Genomic DNA, 19530 nt, shown 5'->3' on the forward strand with positions numbered 1-19530 from the left:
TCGCTATAAACATCTGTGTCAATGTCTAAATGAAACCAAAAGGACGGCAGTTTTATTGCTATAGACTTACACAGTAGCTTTAGAAAAACGAAAAGGGGACTTTGTTAGATTTATTAACAAAACTCAAGTGATCTTTCATTCTAACGTTATGAGTTTCTCCAAAAAAATTTGCTGAGGTTATTCGAGCAACGATGTTTTCATTTAAGTTGATTTAAATTAAATTTTCATGATGGACACTCTACATTGGAAGTATTTTGATTAGAATCTAACGTTTGCACTTTCTACATTGGAAGCACTGGCTAGGAGTGTAGCGAAATCGCTATAAACATCTGTGTCAATGTCTAAATGAAACCAAAAGGACGGCAGTTTTATTGCTATAGACTTACACAGTAGCTTTAGAAAAACGAAAAGGGGACTTTGTTAGATTTATTAACAAAACTCAAGTGATCTTTCATTCTAACGTTTTGAGCTTCTCCAAAAAAATTTGCTGAGGTTATTCGAGCAACGACGTTTTCATTTAAGTTGATTTAAATTAAATTTTCATGATGGACACTCTACATTGAAAGTATTTTGATTAGAATCTAACGTTTGCACTTTCTACATTGGAAGCACTGGCTAGGAGTGTAGCGAAATCGCTATAAACATCTGTGTCAATGTCTAAATGAAACCAAAAGGACGGCAGTTTTATTGCTATAGACTTACACAGTAGCTTTAGAAAAACGAAAAAGGGACTTTGTTAGATTTATTAACAAAACTCAAGTGATCTTTCATTCTAACGTTATGAGTTTCTCCAAAAAAATTTGCTAAGGTTATTCGAGCAACGATGTTTTCATTTAAGTTGATTTAAATTAAATTTTCATGATGGACACTCTACATTGGAAGTATTTTGATTAGAATCTAACGTTTTCACTTTCTACATTGGAAGCACTGGCTAGGAGTGTAGCGAAATCGCTATAAACATCTGTGTCAATGTCTAAATGAAACCAAAAGGACGGCAGTTTTATTGCTATAGACTTACACAGTAGCTTTAGAAAAACGAAAAGGGGACTTTGTTAGATTTATTAACCAAACTCAAGTGATCTTTCATTCTAACGTTATGAGCTTCTCCAAAAAAATTTGCTGAGGTTATTCGAGCAACGATGTTTTCATTTAAGTTGATTTAAATTAAATTTTCATGATGGACACTCTACATTGGAAGTATTTTGATTAGAATCTAACGTTTGCACTTTCTACATTGGAAGCACTGGCTAGGAGTGTAGCGAAATCGCTATAAACATCTGTGTCAATGTCTAAATGAAACCAAAAGGACGGCAGTTTTATTGCTATAGACTTACACAGTAGCTTTAGAAAAACGAAAAGGGGACTTTGTTAGATTTATTAACAAAACTCAAGTGATCTTTCATTCTAACGTTATGAGTTTCTCCAAAAAAATTTGCTGAGGTTATTCGAGCAACGATGTTTTCATTTAAGTTGATTTAAATTAAATTTTCATGATGGACACTCTACATTGGAAGTATTTTGATTAGAATCTAACGTTTGCACTTTCTACATTGGAAGCACTGGCTAGGAGTGTAGCGAAATCGCTATAAACATCTGTGTCAATGTCTAAATGAAACCAAAAGGACGGCAGTTTTATTGCTATAGACTTACACAGTAGCTTTAGAAAAACGAAAAGGGGACTTTGTTAGATTTATTAACAAAACTCAAGTGATCTTTCATTCTAACGTTATGAGCTTCTCCAAAAAAATTTGCTGAGGTTATTCGAGCAACGATGTTTTCATTTAAGTTGATTTAAATTAAATTTTCATGATGGACACTCTACTTTGGAAGTATTTTGATTAGAATCTAACGTTTGCACTTTCTACATTGGAAGCACTGGCTAGGAGTGTAGCGAAGTCGCTATAAACATCTGTGTCAATGTCTAAATGAAACCAAAAGGACGGCAGTTTTATTGCTATAGACTTACACAGTAGCTTTAGAAAAACGAACAGGGGACTTTGTTAGATTTATTAACAAAACTCAAGTGATCTTTCATTCTAACGTTATGAGCTTCTCCAAAAAAATTTGCTAAGGTTATTCGAGCAACGATGTTTTCATTTAAGTTGATTTAAATTAATTTTCATGATGGACACTCTACATTGGAAGTATTTTGATTAGAATCTAACGTTTGCACTTTCTACATTGGAAGCACTGGCTAGGAGTGTAGCGAAATCGCTATAAACATCTGTGTCAATGTCTAAATGAAACCAAAAGGACGGCAGTTTTATTGCTATAGACTTACACAGTAGCTTTAGAAAAACGAAAAGGGGACTTTGTTAGATTTATTAACAAAACTCAAGTGATCTTTCATTCTAACGTTATGAGTTTCTCCAAAAAAAATTTGTTAATGTTAATAGAGCAACGATGTTTTCATTTAAGTTGATTTAAATTAAATTTTCATGATGGACACTCTACATTGGAAGTATTTTGATTAGAACCTAACGTTTGCACTTTCTACATTGGAAGCACTGGCTAGGAGTGTAGCGAAATCGCTATAAACATCTGTGTCAATGTCTAAATGAAACCAAAAGGACGGCAGTTTTATTGCTATAGACTTACACAGTAGCTTTAGAAAAACGTAAAGGGGACTTTGTTAGATTTATTAACAAAACTCAAGTGATCTTTCATTCTAACGTTATGAGTTTCTCCAAAAAAAATTTGTTAATGTTAATCGAGCAACGATGTTTTCATTTAAGTTGATTTAAATTAAATTTTCATGATGGACTGAATGTCCGTACTTATTTGTTAGTTGAATATGCAAATAAATAGTCCTATTTATTATAAAACGTTTGCACTCTCTACATTGGAAGTATTTTGATTAGAATCTAACGTTTGCACTTTCTACATTGGAAGCACTGGCTAGGAGTGTAGCGAAATCGCTATAAACATCTGTGTCAATGTGTAAATGAAACCAAAAGGACGGCAGTTTTATTGCTATAGACTTACACAGTAGCTTTAGAAAAACGTAAAGGGGACTTTGTTAGATTTATTAACAAAACTCAAGTGATCTTTCATTCTAACGTTATGATTTTCTCCAAAAAAATTTGCTAAGGTTATTCGAGCAACGATGTTTTCATTTAAGTTGATTTAAATTAAATTTTCATGATGGACACTCTACATTGGAAGTATTTTGATTAGAATCTAACGTTTGCACTTTCTACATTGGAAGCACTGGCTAGGAGTGTAGCGAAATCGCTATAAACATCTGTGTCAATGTCTAAATGAAACCAAAAGGACGGCAGTTTTATTGCTATAGACTTACACAGTAGCTTTAGAAAAACGAAAAGGGGACTTTGTTAGATTTATTAACAAAACTCAAGTGATCTTTCATTCTAACGTTATGAGCTTCTCCAAAAAAATTTGCTGAGGTTATTCGAGCAACGATGTTTTCATTTAAGTTGATTTAAATTAAATTTTCATGATGGACACTCTACATTGGAAGTATTTTGATTAGAATCTAACGTTTGCACTTTCTACATTGGAAGCATTGGCTAGGAGTGTAGCGAAATCGCTATAAACATCTGTGTGAATGTCTAAATGAAACCAAAAGGACGGCAGTTTTATTGCTATAGACTTACACAGTAGCTTTAGAAAAACGAAAAGGGGACTTTGTTAGATTTATTAACAAAACTCAAGTGATCTTTCATTCTAACGTTATGAGCTTCTCCAAAAAAATTTGCTGAGGTTATTCGAGCAACGATGTTTTCATTTAAGTTGATTTAAATTAAATTTTCATGATGGACACTCTACATTGGAAGTATTTTGATTAGAATCTAACGTTTGCACTTTCTACATTGGAAGCACTGGCTAGGAGTGTAGCGAAATCGCTATAAACATCTGTGTCAATGTCTAAATGAAACCAAAAGGACAGCAGTTTTATTGCTATAGACTTACACAGTAGCTTTAGAAAAACGAAAAGGGGACTTTGTTAGATTTATTAACAAAACTCAAGTGATCTTTCATTCTAACGTTATGAGTTTCTCCAAAAAAAATTTGTTAATGTTAATCGAGCAACGATGTTTTCATTTAAGTTGATTTAAATTAAATTTTCATGATGGACTGAATGTCCGTACTTATTTGTTAGTTGAATATGCAAATAAATAGTCCTATTTATTATAAAACGTTTGCACTCTCTACATTGGAAGTATTTTGATTAGAATCTAACGTTTGCACTTTCTACATTGGAAGCACTGGCTAGGAGTGTAGCGAAATCGCTATAAACATCTGTGTCAATGTCTAAATGAAACCAAAAGGACGGCAGTTTTATTGCTATAGACTTACACAGTAGCTTTAGAAAAACGAAAAGGGGACTTTGTTAGATTTATTAACAAAACTCAAGTGATCTTTCATTCTAACGTTATGAGTTTCTCCAAAAAAAATTTGTTAATGTTAATCGAGCAACGATGTTTTCATTTAAGTTGATTTAAATTAAATTTTCATGATGGACACTCTACATTGGAAGTATTTTGATTAGAATCTAACGTTTGCACTTTCTACATTGGAAGCACTGGCTAGGAGTGTAGCGAAATCGCTATAAACATCTGTGTCAATGTCTAAATGAAACCAAAAGGACGGCAGTTTTATTGCTATAGACTTACACAGTAGCTTTAGAAAAACGAAAAGGGGACTTTGTTAGATTTATTAACAAAACTCAAGTGATCTTTCATTCTAACGTTATGAGCTTCTCCAAAAAAATTTGCTGAGGTTATTCGAGCAACGATGTTTTCATTTAAGTTGATTTAAATTAAATTTTCATGATGGACACTCTACATTGGAAGTATTTTGATTAGAATCTAACGTTTGCACTTTCTACATTGGAAGCACTGGCTAGGAGTGTAGCGAAATCGCTATAAACATCTGTGTCAATGTCTAAATGAAACCAAAAGGACGGCAGTTTTATTGCTATAGACTTACACAGTAGCTTTAGAAAAACGAAAAGGGGACTTTGTTAGATTTATTAACAAAACTCAAGTGATCTTTCATTCTAACGTTATGAGCTTCTCCAAAAAAATTTGCTAAGGTTATTCGAGCAACGATGTTTTCATTTAAGTTGATTTAAATTAAATTTTCATGATGGACACTCTACATTGGAAGTATTTTGATTAGAATCTAACGTTTGCACTTTCTACATTGGAAGCACTGGCTAGGAGTGTAGCGAAATCGCTATAAACATCTGTGTCAATGTCTAAATGAAACCAAAAGGACGGCAGTTTTATTGCTATAGACTTACACAGTAGCTTTAGAAAAACGAAAAGGGGACTTTGTTAGATTTATTAACAAAACTCAAGTGATCTTTCATTCTAACGTTATGAGTTTCTCCAAAAAAAATTTGTTAATGTTAATCGAGCAACGATGTTTTCATTTAAGTTGATTTAAATTAAATTTTCATGATGGACTGAATGTCCGTTCTTATTTGTTAGTTGAATATGCAAATAAATAGTCCTATTTATTATAAAACGTTTGCACTCTCTACATTGGAAGTATTTTGATTAGAATCTAACGTTTGCACTTTCTACATTGGAAGCACTGGCTAGGAGTGTAGCGAAATCGCTATAAACATCTGTGTCAATGTCTAAATGAAACCAAAAGGACGGCAGTTTTATTGCTATAGACTTACACAGTAGCTTTAGAAAAACGAAAAGGGGACTTTGTTAGATTTATTAACAAAACTCAAGTGATCTTTCATTCTAACGTTATGAGTTTCTCCAAAAAAATTTGCTAAGGTTATTCGAGCAACGATGTTTTCATTTAATTTGATTTAAATTAAATTTTCATGATGGACACTCTACATTGGAAGTATTTTGATTAGAATCTAACGTTTGCACTTTCTACATTGGAAGCACTGGCTAGGAGTGTAGCGAAATCGCTATAAACATCTGTGTCAATGTCTAAATGAGACCAAAAGGACGGCAGTTTTATTGCTATAGACTTACACAGTAGCTTTAGAAAAACGAAAAGGGGACTTTGTTAGATTTATTAACAAAACTCAAGTGATCTTTCATTCTAACGTTATGAGCTTCTCCAAAAAAATTTGCTGAGGTTATTCGAGCAACGATGTTTTCATTTAAGTTGATTTAAATTAAATTTTCATGATGGACACTCTACATTAAAAGTATTTTGATTAGAATCTAACGTTTGCACTTTCTACATTGGAAGCACTGGCTAGGAGTGTAGCGAAATCGCTATAAACATCTGTGTCAATGTCTAAATGAAACCAAAAGGACGGCAGTTTTATTGCTATAGACTTACACAGTAGCTTTAGAAAAACGAAAAGGGGACTTTGTTAGATTTATTAACAAAACTCAAGTGATCTTTCATTCTAACGTTATGAGTTTCTCCAAAAAAAATTTGTTAATGTTAATCGAGCAACGATGTTTTCATTTAAGTTGATTTAAATTAAATTTTCATGATGGACTGAATGTCCGTACTTATTTGTTAGTTGAATATGCAAATAAATAGTCCTATTTATTATAAAACGTTTGCACTCTCTACATTGGAAGTATTTTGATTAGAATCTAACGTTTGCACTTTCTACATTGGAAGCACTGGCTAGGAGTGTAGCGAAATCGCTATAAACATCTGTGTCAATGTCTAAATGAGACCAAAAGGACGGCAGTTTTATTGCTATAGACTTACACAGTAGCTTTAGAAAAACGAAAAGGGGACTTTGTTAGATTTATTAACAAAACTCAAGTGATCTTTCATTCTAACGTTATGAGCTTCTCCAAAAAAATTTGCTGAGGTTATTCGAGCAACGATGTTTTCATTTAAGTTGATTTAAATTAAATTTTCATGATGGACACTCTACATTGGAAGTATTTTGATTAGAATCTAACGTTTGCACTTTCTACATTGGAAGCACTGGCTAGGAGTGTAGCGAAATCGCTATAAACATCTGTGTCAATGTCTAAATGAAACCAAAAGGACGGCAGTTTTATTGCTATAGACTTACACAGTAGCTTTAGAAAAACGAAAAGGGGACTTTGTTAGATTTATTAACAAAACTCAAGTGATCTTTCATTCTAACGTTATGAGCTTCTCCAAAAAAATTTGCTAAGGTTATTCGAGCAACGATGTTTTCATTTAAGTTGATTTAAATTAAATTTTCATGATGGACACTCTACATTGGAAGTATTTTGATTAGAATCTAACGTTTGCACTTTCTACATTGGAAGCACTGGCTAGGAGTGTAGCGAAATCGCTATAAACATCTGTGTCAATGTCTAAATGAAACCAAAAGGACGGCAGTTTTATTGCTATAGACTTACACAGTAGCTTTAGAAAAACGAAAAGGGGACTTTGTTAGATTTATTAACAAAACTCAAGTGATCTTTCATTCTAACGTTATGAGTTTCTCCAAAAAAATTTGCTAAGGTTATTCGAGCAACGATGTTTTCATTTAATTTGATTTAAATTAAATTTTCATGATGGACACTCTACATTGGAAGTATTTTGATTAGAATCTAACGTTTGCACTTTCTACATTGGAAGCACTGGCTAGGAGTGTAGCGAAATCGCTATAAACATCTGTGTCAATGTCTAAATGAGACCAAAAGGACGGCAGTTTTATTGCTATAGACTTACACAGTAGCTTTAGAAAAACGAAAAGGGGACTTTGTTAGATTTATTAACAAAACTCAAGTGATCTTTCATTCTAACGTTATGAGCTTCTCCAAAAAAATTTGCTGAGGTTATTCGAGCAACGATGTTTTCATTTAAGTTGATTTAAATTAAATTTTCATGATGGACACTCTACATTAAAAGTATTTTGATTAGAATCTAACGTTTGCACTTTCTACATTGGAAGCACTGGCTAGGAGTGTAGCGAAATCGCTATAAACATCTGTGTCAATGTCTAAATGAAACCAAAAGGACGGCAGTTTTATTGCTATAGACTTACACAGTAGCTTTAGAAAAACGAAAAGGGGACTTTGTTAGATTTATTAACAAAACTCAAGTGATCTTTCATTCTAACGTTATGAGTTTCTCCAAAAAAAATTTGTTAATGTTAATCGAGCAACGATGTTTTCATTTAAGTTGATTTAAATTAAATTTTCATGATGGACTGAATGTCCGTACTTATTTGTTAGTTGAATATGCAAATAAATAGTCCTATTTATTATAAAACGTTTGCACTCTCTACATTGGAAGTATTTTGATTAGAATCTAACGTTTGCACTTTCTACATTGGAAGCACTGGCTAGGAGTGTAGCGAAATCGCTATAAACATCTGTGTCAATGTCTAAATGAGACCAAAAGGACGGCAGTTTTATTGCTATAGACTTACACAGTAGCTTTAGAAAAACGAAAAGGGGACTTTGTTAGATTTATTAACAAAACTCAAGTGATCTTTCATTCTAACGTTATGAGCTTCTCCAAAAAAATTTGCTGAGGTTATTCGAGCAACGATGTTTTCATTTAAGTTGATTTAAATTAAATTTTCATGATGGACACTCTACATTGGAAGTATTTTGATTAGAATCTAACGTTTGCACTTTCTACATTGGAAGCACTGGCTAGGAGTGTAGCGAAATCGCTATAAACATCTGTGTCAATGTCTAAATGAAACCAAAAGGACGGCAGTTTTATTGCTATAGACTTACACAGTAGCTTTAGAAAAACGAAAAGGGGACTTTGTTAGATTTATTAACAAAACTCAAGTGATCTTTCATTCTAACGTTATGAGCTTCTCCAAAAAAATTTGCTAAGGTTATTCGAGCAACGATGTTTTCATTTAAGTTGATTTAAATTAAATTTTCATGATGGACACTCTACATTGGAAGTATTTTGATTAGAATCTAACGTTTGCACTTTCTACATTGGAAGCACTGGCTAGGAGTGTAGCGAAATCGCTATAAACATCTGTGTCAATGTCTAAATGAAACCAAAAGGACGGCAGTTTTATTGCTATAGACTTACACAGTAGCTTTAGAAAAACGAAAAGGGGACTTTGTTAGATTTATTAACAAAACTCAAGTGATCTTTCATTCTAACGTTATGAGTTTCTCCAAAAAAAATTTGTTAATGTTAATCGAGCAACGATGTTTTCATTTAAGTTGATTTAAATTAAATTTTCATGATGGACTGAATGTCCGTACTTATTTGTTAGTTGAATATGCAAATAAATAGTCCTATTTATTATAAAACGTTTGCACTCTCTACATTGGAAGTATTTTGATTAGAATCTAACGTTTGCACTTTCTACATTGGAAGCACTGGCTAGGAGTGTAGCGATATCGCTATAAACATCTGTGTCAATGTCTAAATGAAACCAAAAGTACGGCAGTTTTATTGCTATAGACTTACACAGTAGCTTTAGAAAAACGAAAAGGGGACTTTGTTAGATTTATTAACAAAACTCAAGTGATCTTTCATTCTAACGTTATGAGTTTCTCCAAAAAAATTTGCTAAGGTTATTCGAGCAACGATGTTTTCATTTAAGTTGATTTAAATTAAATTTTCATGATGGACACTCTACATTGGAAGTATTTTGATTAGAATCTAACGTTTGCACTTTCTACATTGGAAGCACTGGCTAGGAGTGTAGCGAAATCGCTATAAACATCTGTGTCAATGTCTAAATGAGACCAAAAGGACGGCAGTTTTATTGCTATAGACTTACACAGTAGCTTTAGTAAAACGAAAAGGGGACTTTGTTAGATTTATTAACAAAACTCAAGTGATCTTTCATTCTAACGTTATGAGCTTCTCCAAAAAAATTTGCTGAGGTTATTCGAGCAACGATGTTTTCATTTAAGTTGATTTAAATTAAATTTTCATGATGGACACTCTACATTGGAAGTATTTTGATTAGAATCTAACGTTTGCACTTTCTACATTGGAAGCACTGGCTAGGAATGTAGCGAAATCGCTATAAACATCTGTGTCAATGTCTAAATGAAACCAAAAGGACGGCAGTTTTATTGCTATAGACTTACACAGTAGCTTTAGAAAAACGTAAAGGGGACTTTGTTAGATTTATTAACAAAACTCAAGTGATCTTTCATTCTAACGTTATGAGCTTCTCCAAAAAAATTTGCTAAGGTTATTCGAGCAACGATGTTTTCATTTAAGTCTATTTAAATTAAATTTTCATGATGGACACTCTACATTGGAAGTATTTTGATTAGAATCTAACGTTTGCACTTTCTACATTGGAAGCACTGGCTAGGAGTGTAGCGAAATCGCTATAAACATCTGTGTCAATGTCTAAATGAAGCCAAAAGGAAGGCAGTTTTATTGCTATAGACTTACACAGTAGCTTTAGAAAAACGAAAAGGGGACTTTGTTAGATTTATTAACAAAACTCAAGTGATCTTTCATTCTAACGTTATGAGTTTCTCCAAAAAAAAATTTGTTAATGTTAATCGAGCAACGATGTTTTCATTTAAGCTGATTTAAATTAAATTTTCTTGATGGACTGAATGTCCGTACTTATTTGTTAGTTAAATATGCAAATAAATAGTCCTATTTATTATAAAACGTTTGCACTCTCTACATTGGAAGTATTTTGATTAGAATCTAACGTTTGCACTTTCTACATTGGGAGCACTGGCTAGGAGTGTAGCGAAATCGCTATAAACATCTGTGTCAATGTCTAAATGAAACCAAAAGGACGGCAGTTTTATTGCTATAGACTTACACAGTAGCTTTAGAAAAACGAAAAGGGGACTTTGTTAGATTTATTAACAAAACTCAAGTGATCTTTCATTCTAACGTTATGAGTTTCTCCAAAAAAAATTTGTTAATGTTAATCGAGCAACGATGTTTTCATTTAAGTTGATTTAAATTAAATTTCCATGATGAATATTCGTACTTATTTGTTAGCTAAATATGTAAATAAATAGTCCTATTTATTATAAAATGCTGGCTATATTATTGAACGTGGCAAACACATGAAAAAATATTGTAAAGACTCAGAATTTACAGAAAATCTGGTTAAAGAAATATTAGATCAAAGATTGAAAGTATCTTATTATGATAAATATTTGTAAATTCTTTAGATAATTAATAAAATTACGCTTTAATTCACTTTGTAAACAGATGTGGTGAAAATAATTAAAACAATATAAGATGAAAGTGGAAGCATTACGAGACTACTTCAAGTTTGAAGGAAACTATTATGCATACAATTGTTTTGAGAAAAATATTAAAGTTCATTAAATTTTATCTTTGATCTTTTTAATTTTTTTAAACCTTATTTATTATAAATATATGATAATAAATCTTCACAACTTACTTCCTTTTGCTCCACAGAGAATAGAAAACATCATTATATTCCAATTTGAAGAAGCTTCTGAACTTTCCATGTGCATTTCAGCTGCCTGAAAATAAGACAGAATTTTGAAATTTGATGTCATTCACAACTTTTCAGACACAACGCACTATTTGTTTAATAAATCATAATCATTTTTTGATAAAGTTTATTTTACCTTTACTTGAATGACAATAGACATAATTATTTTAGTGATATTATACATTAATATAATTTTTCTTGTAATTGATATTGTTTTATAGATTAAAGACACTATGGATTTTTTAAATTATCTTTAATCCATCCCGGGAAAGCATAACTTATTTACAAGAGGAGACGCGGACAAGGCACGTACGTTATATTGCGGCACAAAAGCAGAAGTGAGAAAGAACGAAATAAATTATCCCTGGTCTTATATAACATGAGATTTCTGACAAGAATTTCTGCCACCTGTCGCCCTTGACCAAAGAAACAGAGGAATCCTTCAGAAGAATATGTTTACATCAGCAATTCTCTATCCCTTCATTCGGCACGTGGGAACCGCTGTCGCAATCATTTTTACAAAGCTTGAGACTTTAGAATGACTAGACAGAATTTAGAATGACTTTGACATGGGCTGAATTAAGATAAAACTTTGATAATTAATTAGAATTGAAATTAGAATTTAAAATATAATATATATATATATATATATATATATATATATATATATATATATATATATATATGTGTGTGTGTGTGTGTGTGTGTGTGTGTGTGTGTGTGTGTGTGTGTGTGTGTGTGTGTGTGTGTGTGTGTGTGTGTGTGTGTGTGTGTGTGTTTTATAATGAATTTGAATGATATTTCTTAATTTAAATTCCAATAATTTTCTAATTTCTGTCTTAATTTAGTAAATGCTAATTTCATTCTAAAATGTTCTTTTATTTTCTGATCTAATTCCCATTTTTTATTTCAATAATTCTACACACGCTCTAGAATACTGAGGATTTCTGCTTTTCTCACGTTCTGAGTGAAGGGATAAAAATCCCTAATGCTTACAACATTATTAAAGATACCTAAGATTCCCTTTCCTAACTCGCCGCGTGTAAAAGAAATCCCTATCAAAATCTCATAGAAAAATCACTGAAGGAAAAATTTTCTATCTATTTTACTAATGTGTTACAATGTAAATTGACGTACCTTTTAACGTGTTAAAATTCCAAAAGTTCCATCTTTTCAGTTAAGTATGTTTACACACGCACACACACACATTTTCATAATTAAATTTTGTTGATTATTTATTTTATTTGGACCCTATGTAATTCCACATCCCTTGAAGGATGCAAGTGAAATTTAGCACACATACTTCTTTTTAATGGCTACAAGGATTAACTAAATCATTACAATGTTTCTACACTCTTCTAATGGGTGGGTGGGTGGAATGGGGTTAAAAGATTTTTTGTTTTTCAAAATCATTATTTTTACATCATCATAAAAATAAAAATAATTAATATCGTAATGACATCAAATTTATTACCTTACAATTTTTCTTTGATTTTTAATCAATTTTTCAAAGTCGATTTAAACATAATTTTTTTTCAATTACATATTTTTGTACAATTATAAACTGCACGACTTCAAATTATGTTTTTTTTTTCGTACATAAATACAGAATAAATAGATATGGGCACAACAACTAGCTAGAATTTTTATAAAAAATACGGAAATTATTCTTGTATTTAAATTCTTTTGCTTGATTTCAATTTCATATGACAAGAAATAAGCTTTCAAATATTACTTTTTTAATTAAACTGAAAATATAAATTTAAATTAATTTTTCTTGGTCTCAGCGAAAATATCAACAAATTCTTAATTAACTTCCCTAACAGTTTCTTAATGAAAAAGGATGGCATTCAGATGAGTAAAATATATGCAGTATTTCAGAGTTGAACCAAATTTTTTCTACAAAATTTTTATAACCATATGTGATATCTTAAATTAAATTCATGGATTACTTTTATGTATTTTGAACAAAATGTACATTCGTTAGAGCATAAAATATATTTCTTACCCCATCAAAATCAGAGCATGCCCGCAATATTGCATCGTATGTTTCTTTGGCAGTGTCGTATTTCAGGAAATCTAAAGGATAGTTGAAGATTGATTCTCTTATCTTACTGTAACCTGAATCATAGAAGAATAATTCCTGAAAAAAATTAGTAAAGAATATAACTCCTAAACGTTTAATTTCGATGAGTATTTTTGCTACTTTGTCAAAAGATGAGAACAAAATAGCTGTTTCCATTTAATCAATATATCAAGATCATAAGCTATCCTGAGAAAATTATCATTGGTACTCATATATCCAACTATACGAAGATGATCTAGAAATTTAATTAGTCTGGTCGCTAATGAAAAAAAGTATTGCGAGATAGCGAGAGATAATATATATATATATATATTGTTACACAATTTTTCTATACAGCAAAATACCGTCGATCAATCGTAGCACATTTAATCACTAGTCATTAGTTCAGCAGTTTGTTTGCTGTCTCATCCTCTAATTTCTCTTATTTGTCGGCGACTCCGACTCCTCTCACACATCACTTCTGACGATACATACGACTTCTGGAGATACACACGACTTTTTCTTAAGCTTCAGTGCCCGTCTTTTATAGTTCCGGGAGGCGGGGCTAGAATTTTCAGACCAATCAGGGCGTACCTGGCTGTATCTCGGGTCTTAGTGGATGGATCGTGAAAGTTCTCGAACTTTCTAGTAGTATCCATTTAGTCGCCAAACTCGCCAAATTTATCGCCAAGCCGCCAAATGCTCGCCAAGTCTCTCGCCAAGCTCTAAGTTCATTGATCTCAGCACGTACAGGACCGATCGTACAACGGTCTTTCTTACGATGACTCTATTCGTGCCGGGTAGCAATATTATAGATTTGTAACAATATATATATATATATATACACACGAAATTGTAACTATCATACTTTTCACAGGAATGGAATAAAATTTTGGTTCAAGGTTTTTAGAGGTAACTGCTCAAGAATCATATGAAAAACAACAGTTAAACACTTACAGGTTACTGCGTCAAAATTTTAAAATGGCAATACCCACTTTTTTTTTTATTGAAATGTGCTCTACATAGGAAAAAAAAAGCGCTGGAGCAGTTACCTTGTAGCACGAAAATCACTAGCGGTAGATAGACTAAGAAAAAAAATAGAAAATAACGAATAACAGCAGAGAAGCAACAGAAAGTAAAACATTTTTTTATATTTCACAAATTTTTGCTTGACCTAATTCGATCACTAGGACATGCGGCATGTGATGTCTAGAACTAAAGCAACTTACCATGCCGAATGAAACCTGCTAAACTTCAAGTCAGTTGTTTCCTCTTTTTTTTTCCTTAGTATTATTAGCGCTGATGATTTTTGTGCTACATGTACAGTTCCAACGTTATTTATTGTTTTTTTGCTGTGAAGAACATATTCCAATAAAAAAAAGCTTAAGTTGACATTAAAAAATTTAGAAATTTTTATGTATAACTGTAACTGTTAGAGTTTAATAACTGCTTTTACAATGATTCTTGCGCGCATACCTCCAAATACCTTAAACCAAAATTTTATTCCTTTCCTATGAACGGTATGATAATGACGGTCTCATATATCGGGATAGATTATTTTATATATAATCACCCAGTACTTTAGATAACGGAATAAGGGAGGAAGAAAGTTTTATAAAGTATAAAAATTTCACCAATCAATTTTCTTTTAATTTAATTACTTCTAACATTTTCATCAATTACTCTAATCGCTTTCAATTTCCGAACATTTTCGCGCCATATTGAAGTATTGATTTGCAATTTAGATACAAAGACATTTTGCACAATTTTCTCACCATCTGAAAAGAACTGACGTCCTAAATTCTTCTGTGCTGATGGGCAATTTGAATAAGATTCAAAAAAGAATAAAAACTCGATTTGAACAACTTTTATTCATGATTAATAAAGGAACAATACGATATATATTTGGATAATTGCAGAAATGAATCTAAAAATAATAATAGAATATATTTTCGTGGCTTTCAAACTTTACTATATCGCTAAAGTTTTCGGTTTAGAAATCTGAGGGTTTCGAGTTCAAAATCCATTTCTGTTTAATGCCCTTCAATTACTTGAGCTTGGGCATACGTTAAAATCAACACTTTCCGCACTGATTCTGAAAGGAATTTGCGGAGAAGTGTTAAATCACAAATGACGTTCTGATCATCTGAAAGTTATGAAGTTGTTCCAAAAATTTTATATGGTGTACTTTCAAAACAGAGCATTGATGCAAATTGACGAATCTAAGGAATCTGTGGTGATTCGGTATGAGCGAGGATAGAACCTTGTGGTTCGCAGTCCAGTAACATAACCATTATGCAAAAGCAATTGCTTCTGCAGCGTAGTTGTTAACTGGCTTATATGCTATTCACCACAGACTCTCCCTCCAGTGAATCGGAAGTGAGACGAACGATATTAGATGTTGAGTGGTGATGTATTTATCGGCTGTTGTCTAATGGGCCTGTACCCAGTTGAGTAGCGCCAAGCGTTATGGTGAGTGTGTGTGGTTGCTGATGCTGTGTCAAGGGAGTCTGACGACTTTGGTTTGCTGTGAGTAGATTGCGCCACAATAGCTGTACGAAGGTCGAAGGTTCATCATCCGAGGTCACCAATTATGAGCGAGGAAAGAACCTTGGACCTTGTGGTTCACTGTCCAGTAACATAACCATTATGCAAAAACAATTGCTCCTGCAGCGTAATTGTTAACTGACTTATATGCTATTCGCCACAAATCGAATGAGATATTCTAAAGCAGAAATCTTTATCATTTAAATTTTATAAAATTTCAGTTAAGTTCACCTTATTTTTCTGACGATATTCCGCTTAAACGAGGTACGTTAATACTGTAAGGGAATAAATCGTTAGATAAAAGATGAAGCAAATAATGAACCTAAAAAATTTTTTCTGCCTAAAATATAACGTATTCGTGTTTGGTAGTTAGTTCAATATTATGCTATTCATTTTTTTCCCAGGTCCATTAAGTAGAAACAATTTACAGTGCAAATATATTTTTACATGTGCAATGAAAATAATCATTATCAATAATAATCAACCGGAGAGATCTTCCCAAAAGTTTTCCCAAACTCTCTAATAAACTTGTCATGCCAGAGAACGGATTACATGGCATTGGCGTACAATGGTTACGAAATATTTTTTGGCGAGAATTTAGCATTTTTGCTGGTCTATCATGTCATCTTTGGCAAGTTATTTGGCGATTAATCTTTTTCATGCGCTTAATAGTATCCAAAAATCTAGTGTGTGCTTTGGACATATTTTTCTCATCCGATTGAACACAAAACTGCACTTGTAGTCACAAAATCCCATACCAAATTTGAGATATTAAGTTCCTGCGTTTTTGAATTACATGTTTTTAAAAGTAATGTAGCGAATTGTGATGCGCTAAGATAGAACCTGGGACCTTGTGGTTTGCAGTCCAGTAACATAACCAGGATACAAAAGCATATGCTCGTGTTGCGTAGTTGTTAACTGGCTTATATGCTATTCACCACAGATTCTCCCTCCGGTGAGTCGGAGGTGAGACGAACGATATGGCTGTTGAGTGGTGATGTATTGAGCTGTTGTCTAATGGTCCTGTACCCCAGTTGAGCAGCGCCAAGTGTTATGGCGAGCGTGTGTGGGTGCTGATGCTACGTCACGTGAGTGTGACGACTTTGGTTGCGGGTAGATGGCGCCACAACAACTGTTACGAAGGTTGAAGGTTCATCGTCCGAGGTCACCAATTTAACGGTATGTGATGCGCGAGGATAGAACCTGGGACCTTGTGGTTCGTAGTCCAGTAACATAACCAGGATACAAAAGCATATGCTCATGTGGCGTAGTTGTTAACTGGCTTATATGCTATTCTCCAAAAAATCAATAGGTAATTTGGCTCAAAATTTGGCAGGCGTCTACACTATATATATTAACTCTGTATACCAAATTCATCTATCTTACTATCTTTGTTTTCTAATTATCATATTCGAACAACCAGACTTCCTATGAGCAAATTTTACTCAAAATTTGGCAGGCGTCTACACTATATATGTTAACTCTGTATACCAAATTCATCTATCTTACTATCTTTGTTTTGTAATTATCATATTCGAACAACCAGACTTCCTATGAGCAAATTTTACTCAAAATTTGATCTACGAATTTGGCGTAAGGACAATATAAAAAATTTCAACCGTTTAGCTAAGAGCATTTCTGAGTTATATTTTTACAAGCAAACATAAAGGCATTCCCCCCCCCCCCCAAAAAAAATCGAACTTAAGGATGTCTAAAATGTGGAGATTCTTCAAAATCTCAAGTTTAAATTTTTTGACGATTACTCTTCATTCTCTATATAATGTATACAAAAAAAATATATATATATCCATACACGTGTCGGAGCAAAGAAAAGATGTTATTTCCCACGGATTCAAATAAAATAAAACAATTTCCATGCATTTCCTTAAAATCATCATTTCCAGTCAGTTCATCCATAATTCTGTGCAAGTTTGAGGTTCGAACTCGCAACGTTAGGGTTCATAGCCGAGTAACAAAGCCACTAGACAAAAGTGTACACTCCTTTCCGGAGGTTGTTATCTGGCTTATGAAATTACCACCACAATACTCCCTCACCAATGAGTCGGTGGAGTTTATCGCGCCAGTTATGGCGAGCGACGAACGTGATTATCGCGCCAGGGTTTATGGCGGGCGACGACGAGCGAATACTTTTTACTGTGGTGAATAGCATATAAGCCAGTTAACAACTCGTCTACCAGAACGATCGTTTTGCTATAATGGTTTAGTTACTGGACTGCTAACCACAAGATCCCAGGTTCTGTCGTTGCGCATCGCATACAGCTTCAATTCAATTGTTTACTCGCCAAATTGTTAAGAAAAAGCTTATAAATTTGACTAAAGCAATTATTTTAAATAAATATAATATGAATTGCTATATATTTCTAATTACCCAGTAATATCTCAAGTCATTTTTGAGAGATGCTTCTGGTTCTCCCTTACATCTGCTATAGGCGTAATTCAGAAGGCCAGGATCAGTTATGATTCTACCAAATACACTTATCATGAAACCTTTTGTTCTAGGAGTATCAATACCATAACGTGTTAGCAGCTAGAAAGACACAGACTTATAAATGACTGTAATGATTCAAACAAGATTTAAGAAAAATATGTTAAATGAAGTCAATTATTCACCTCAGCGGCAGTCATCATCATGTGATATGAAAATGGTTGAACTCCAATTAGAAAGTATTTGCTTTTGAAAAAATTTTCAACTAGGCCGCTTTTTCTAAGGGATTGTCTCTAAATATGATAAGAAAGAAATGAGTTAATTTTCGTTAATTTACTTGTAGTGTAGTCTTAAATGTTAAATCTATTTACAGAAGGAGATTTACTTCAAAAAACACACTAAAATATTTTGTCACAAGGTCAATTGTTAGAGGTGTAGTTGCACCTGGTAATACTTCTCTGAAAACAAGAAAAATCATCATTAACATCATCTTAAAAGTGTATTAATCAAAATGATGGATCACATAATATTTTGATATAAATTCTTATTAATAGTCAAAAATATATTAAAAATGATTGGTACAAACCTTGATAATTAATTTTTAAAAATAAATAAGAGATTCTCTTGGTTCTAAAAGTGAAAATAATAAACTATGTGTTGAAAAAAAAACCTGTTAATGATGGCAAAACTAAAAGGGAACTAACATTCGAGGGACTAGTTGTTCTTACTTCATCGAATGAGAAAAAAAGGAAGACTATTATAATCCTGAAAAAAATGAAGCATCATGCAGAAGAATCATCACTATTTATGTATTCCTGGGACTAAAAAGAAACAGTTTCAGAATTATGTCTCTCATTTCATGAAAGAAACTTATTTAAAAAATACTCCAGAATGTATTAATATAAGATGAATTGTTAGAAATGAAATTGCATGTAAAATAGATGAAACTTTTATGAATTTTCGAGACAATAAATTGTAGTCTGTTACCAAATTTTGCACGAAATATGTTAAATTTATTCGTTTGAAAATGCAAAGGCTAGGTAAATAAAATTCCATTAGTGATGTTGATATAAAACTGTAGATCCGTAATACAATTTATAATTACGTTGCCAAATCGAAAATGCATTATTGTTTCAA

At 32.5% G+C, this 19530-nt stretch overlaps 1 protein-coding gene across 1 annotated transcript in view; it reads right to left on the reverse strand.

Moving 5' to 3' along the window:
- The window catches only part of LOC129968150 (prodigiosin synthesizing transferase PigC-like), a 64515-nt gene that overhangs the window by 15468 nt on the left and 29517 nt on the right, over positions 1 to 19530 (reverse strand). The window contains exons 23-27 of the mRNA XM_056081968.1: positions 18779 to 18851; positions 18579 to 18686; positions 18337 to 18495; positions 13344 to 13478; positions 11279 to 11363 (exon numbers count right to left, since the gene is read on the reverse strand). Coding sequence (XP_055937943.1) covers positions 11279 to 11363; positions 13344 to 13478; positions 18337 to 18495; positions 18579 to 18686; positions 18779 to 18851 — 560 coding nt within the window. The remainder of the gene's footprint in view (positions 1 to 11278; positions 11364 to 13343; positions 13479 to 18336; positions 18496 to 18578; positions 18687 to 18778; positions 18852 to 19530) is intronic.

Source organism: Argiope bruennichi, chromosome 5 (assembly GCF_947563725.1).
Source record: "Argiope bruennichi chromosome 5, qqArgBrue1.1, whole genome shotgun sequence".
Lineage (NCBI taxonomy): Eukaryota > Metazoa > Arthropoda > Arachnida > Araneae > Araneidae > Argiope > Argiope bruennichi.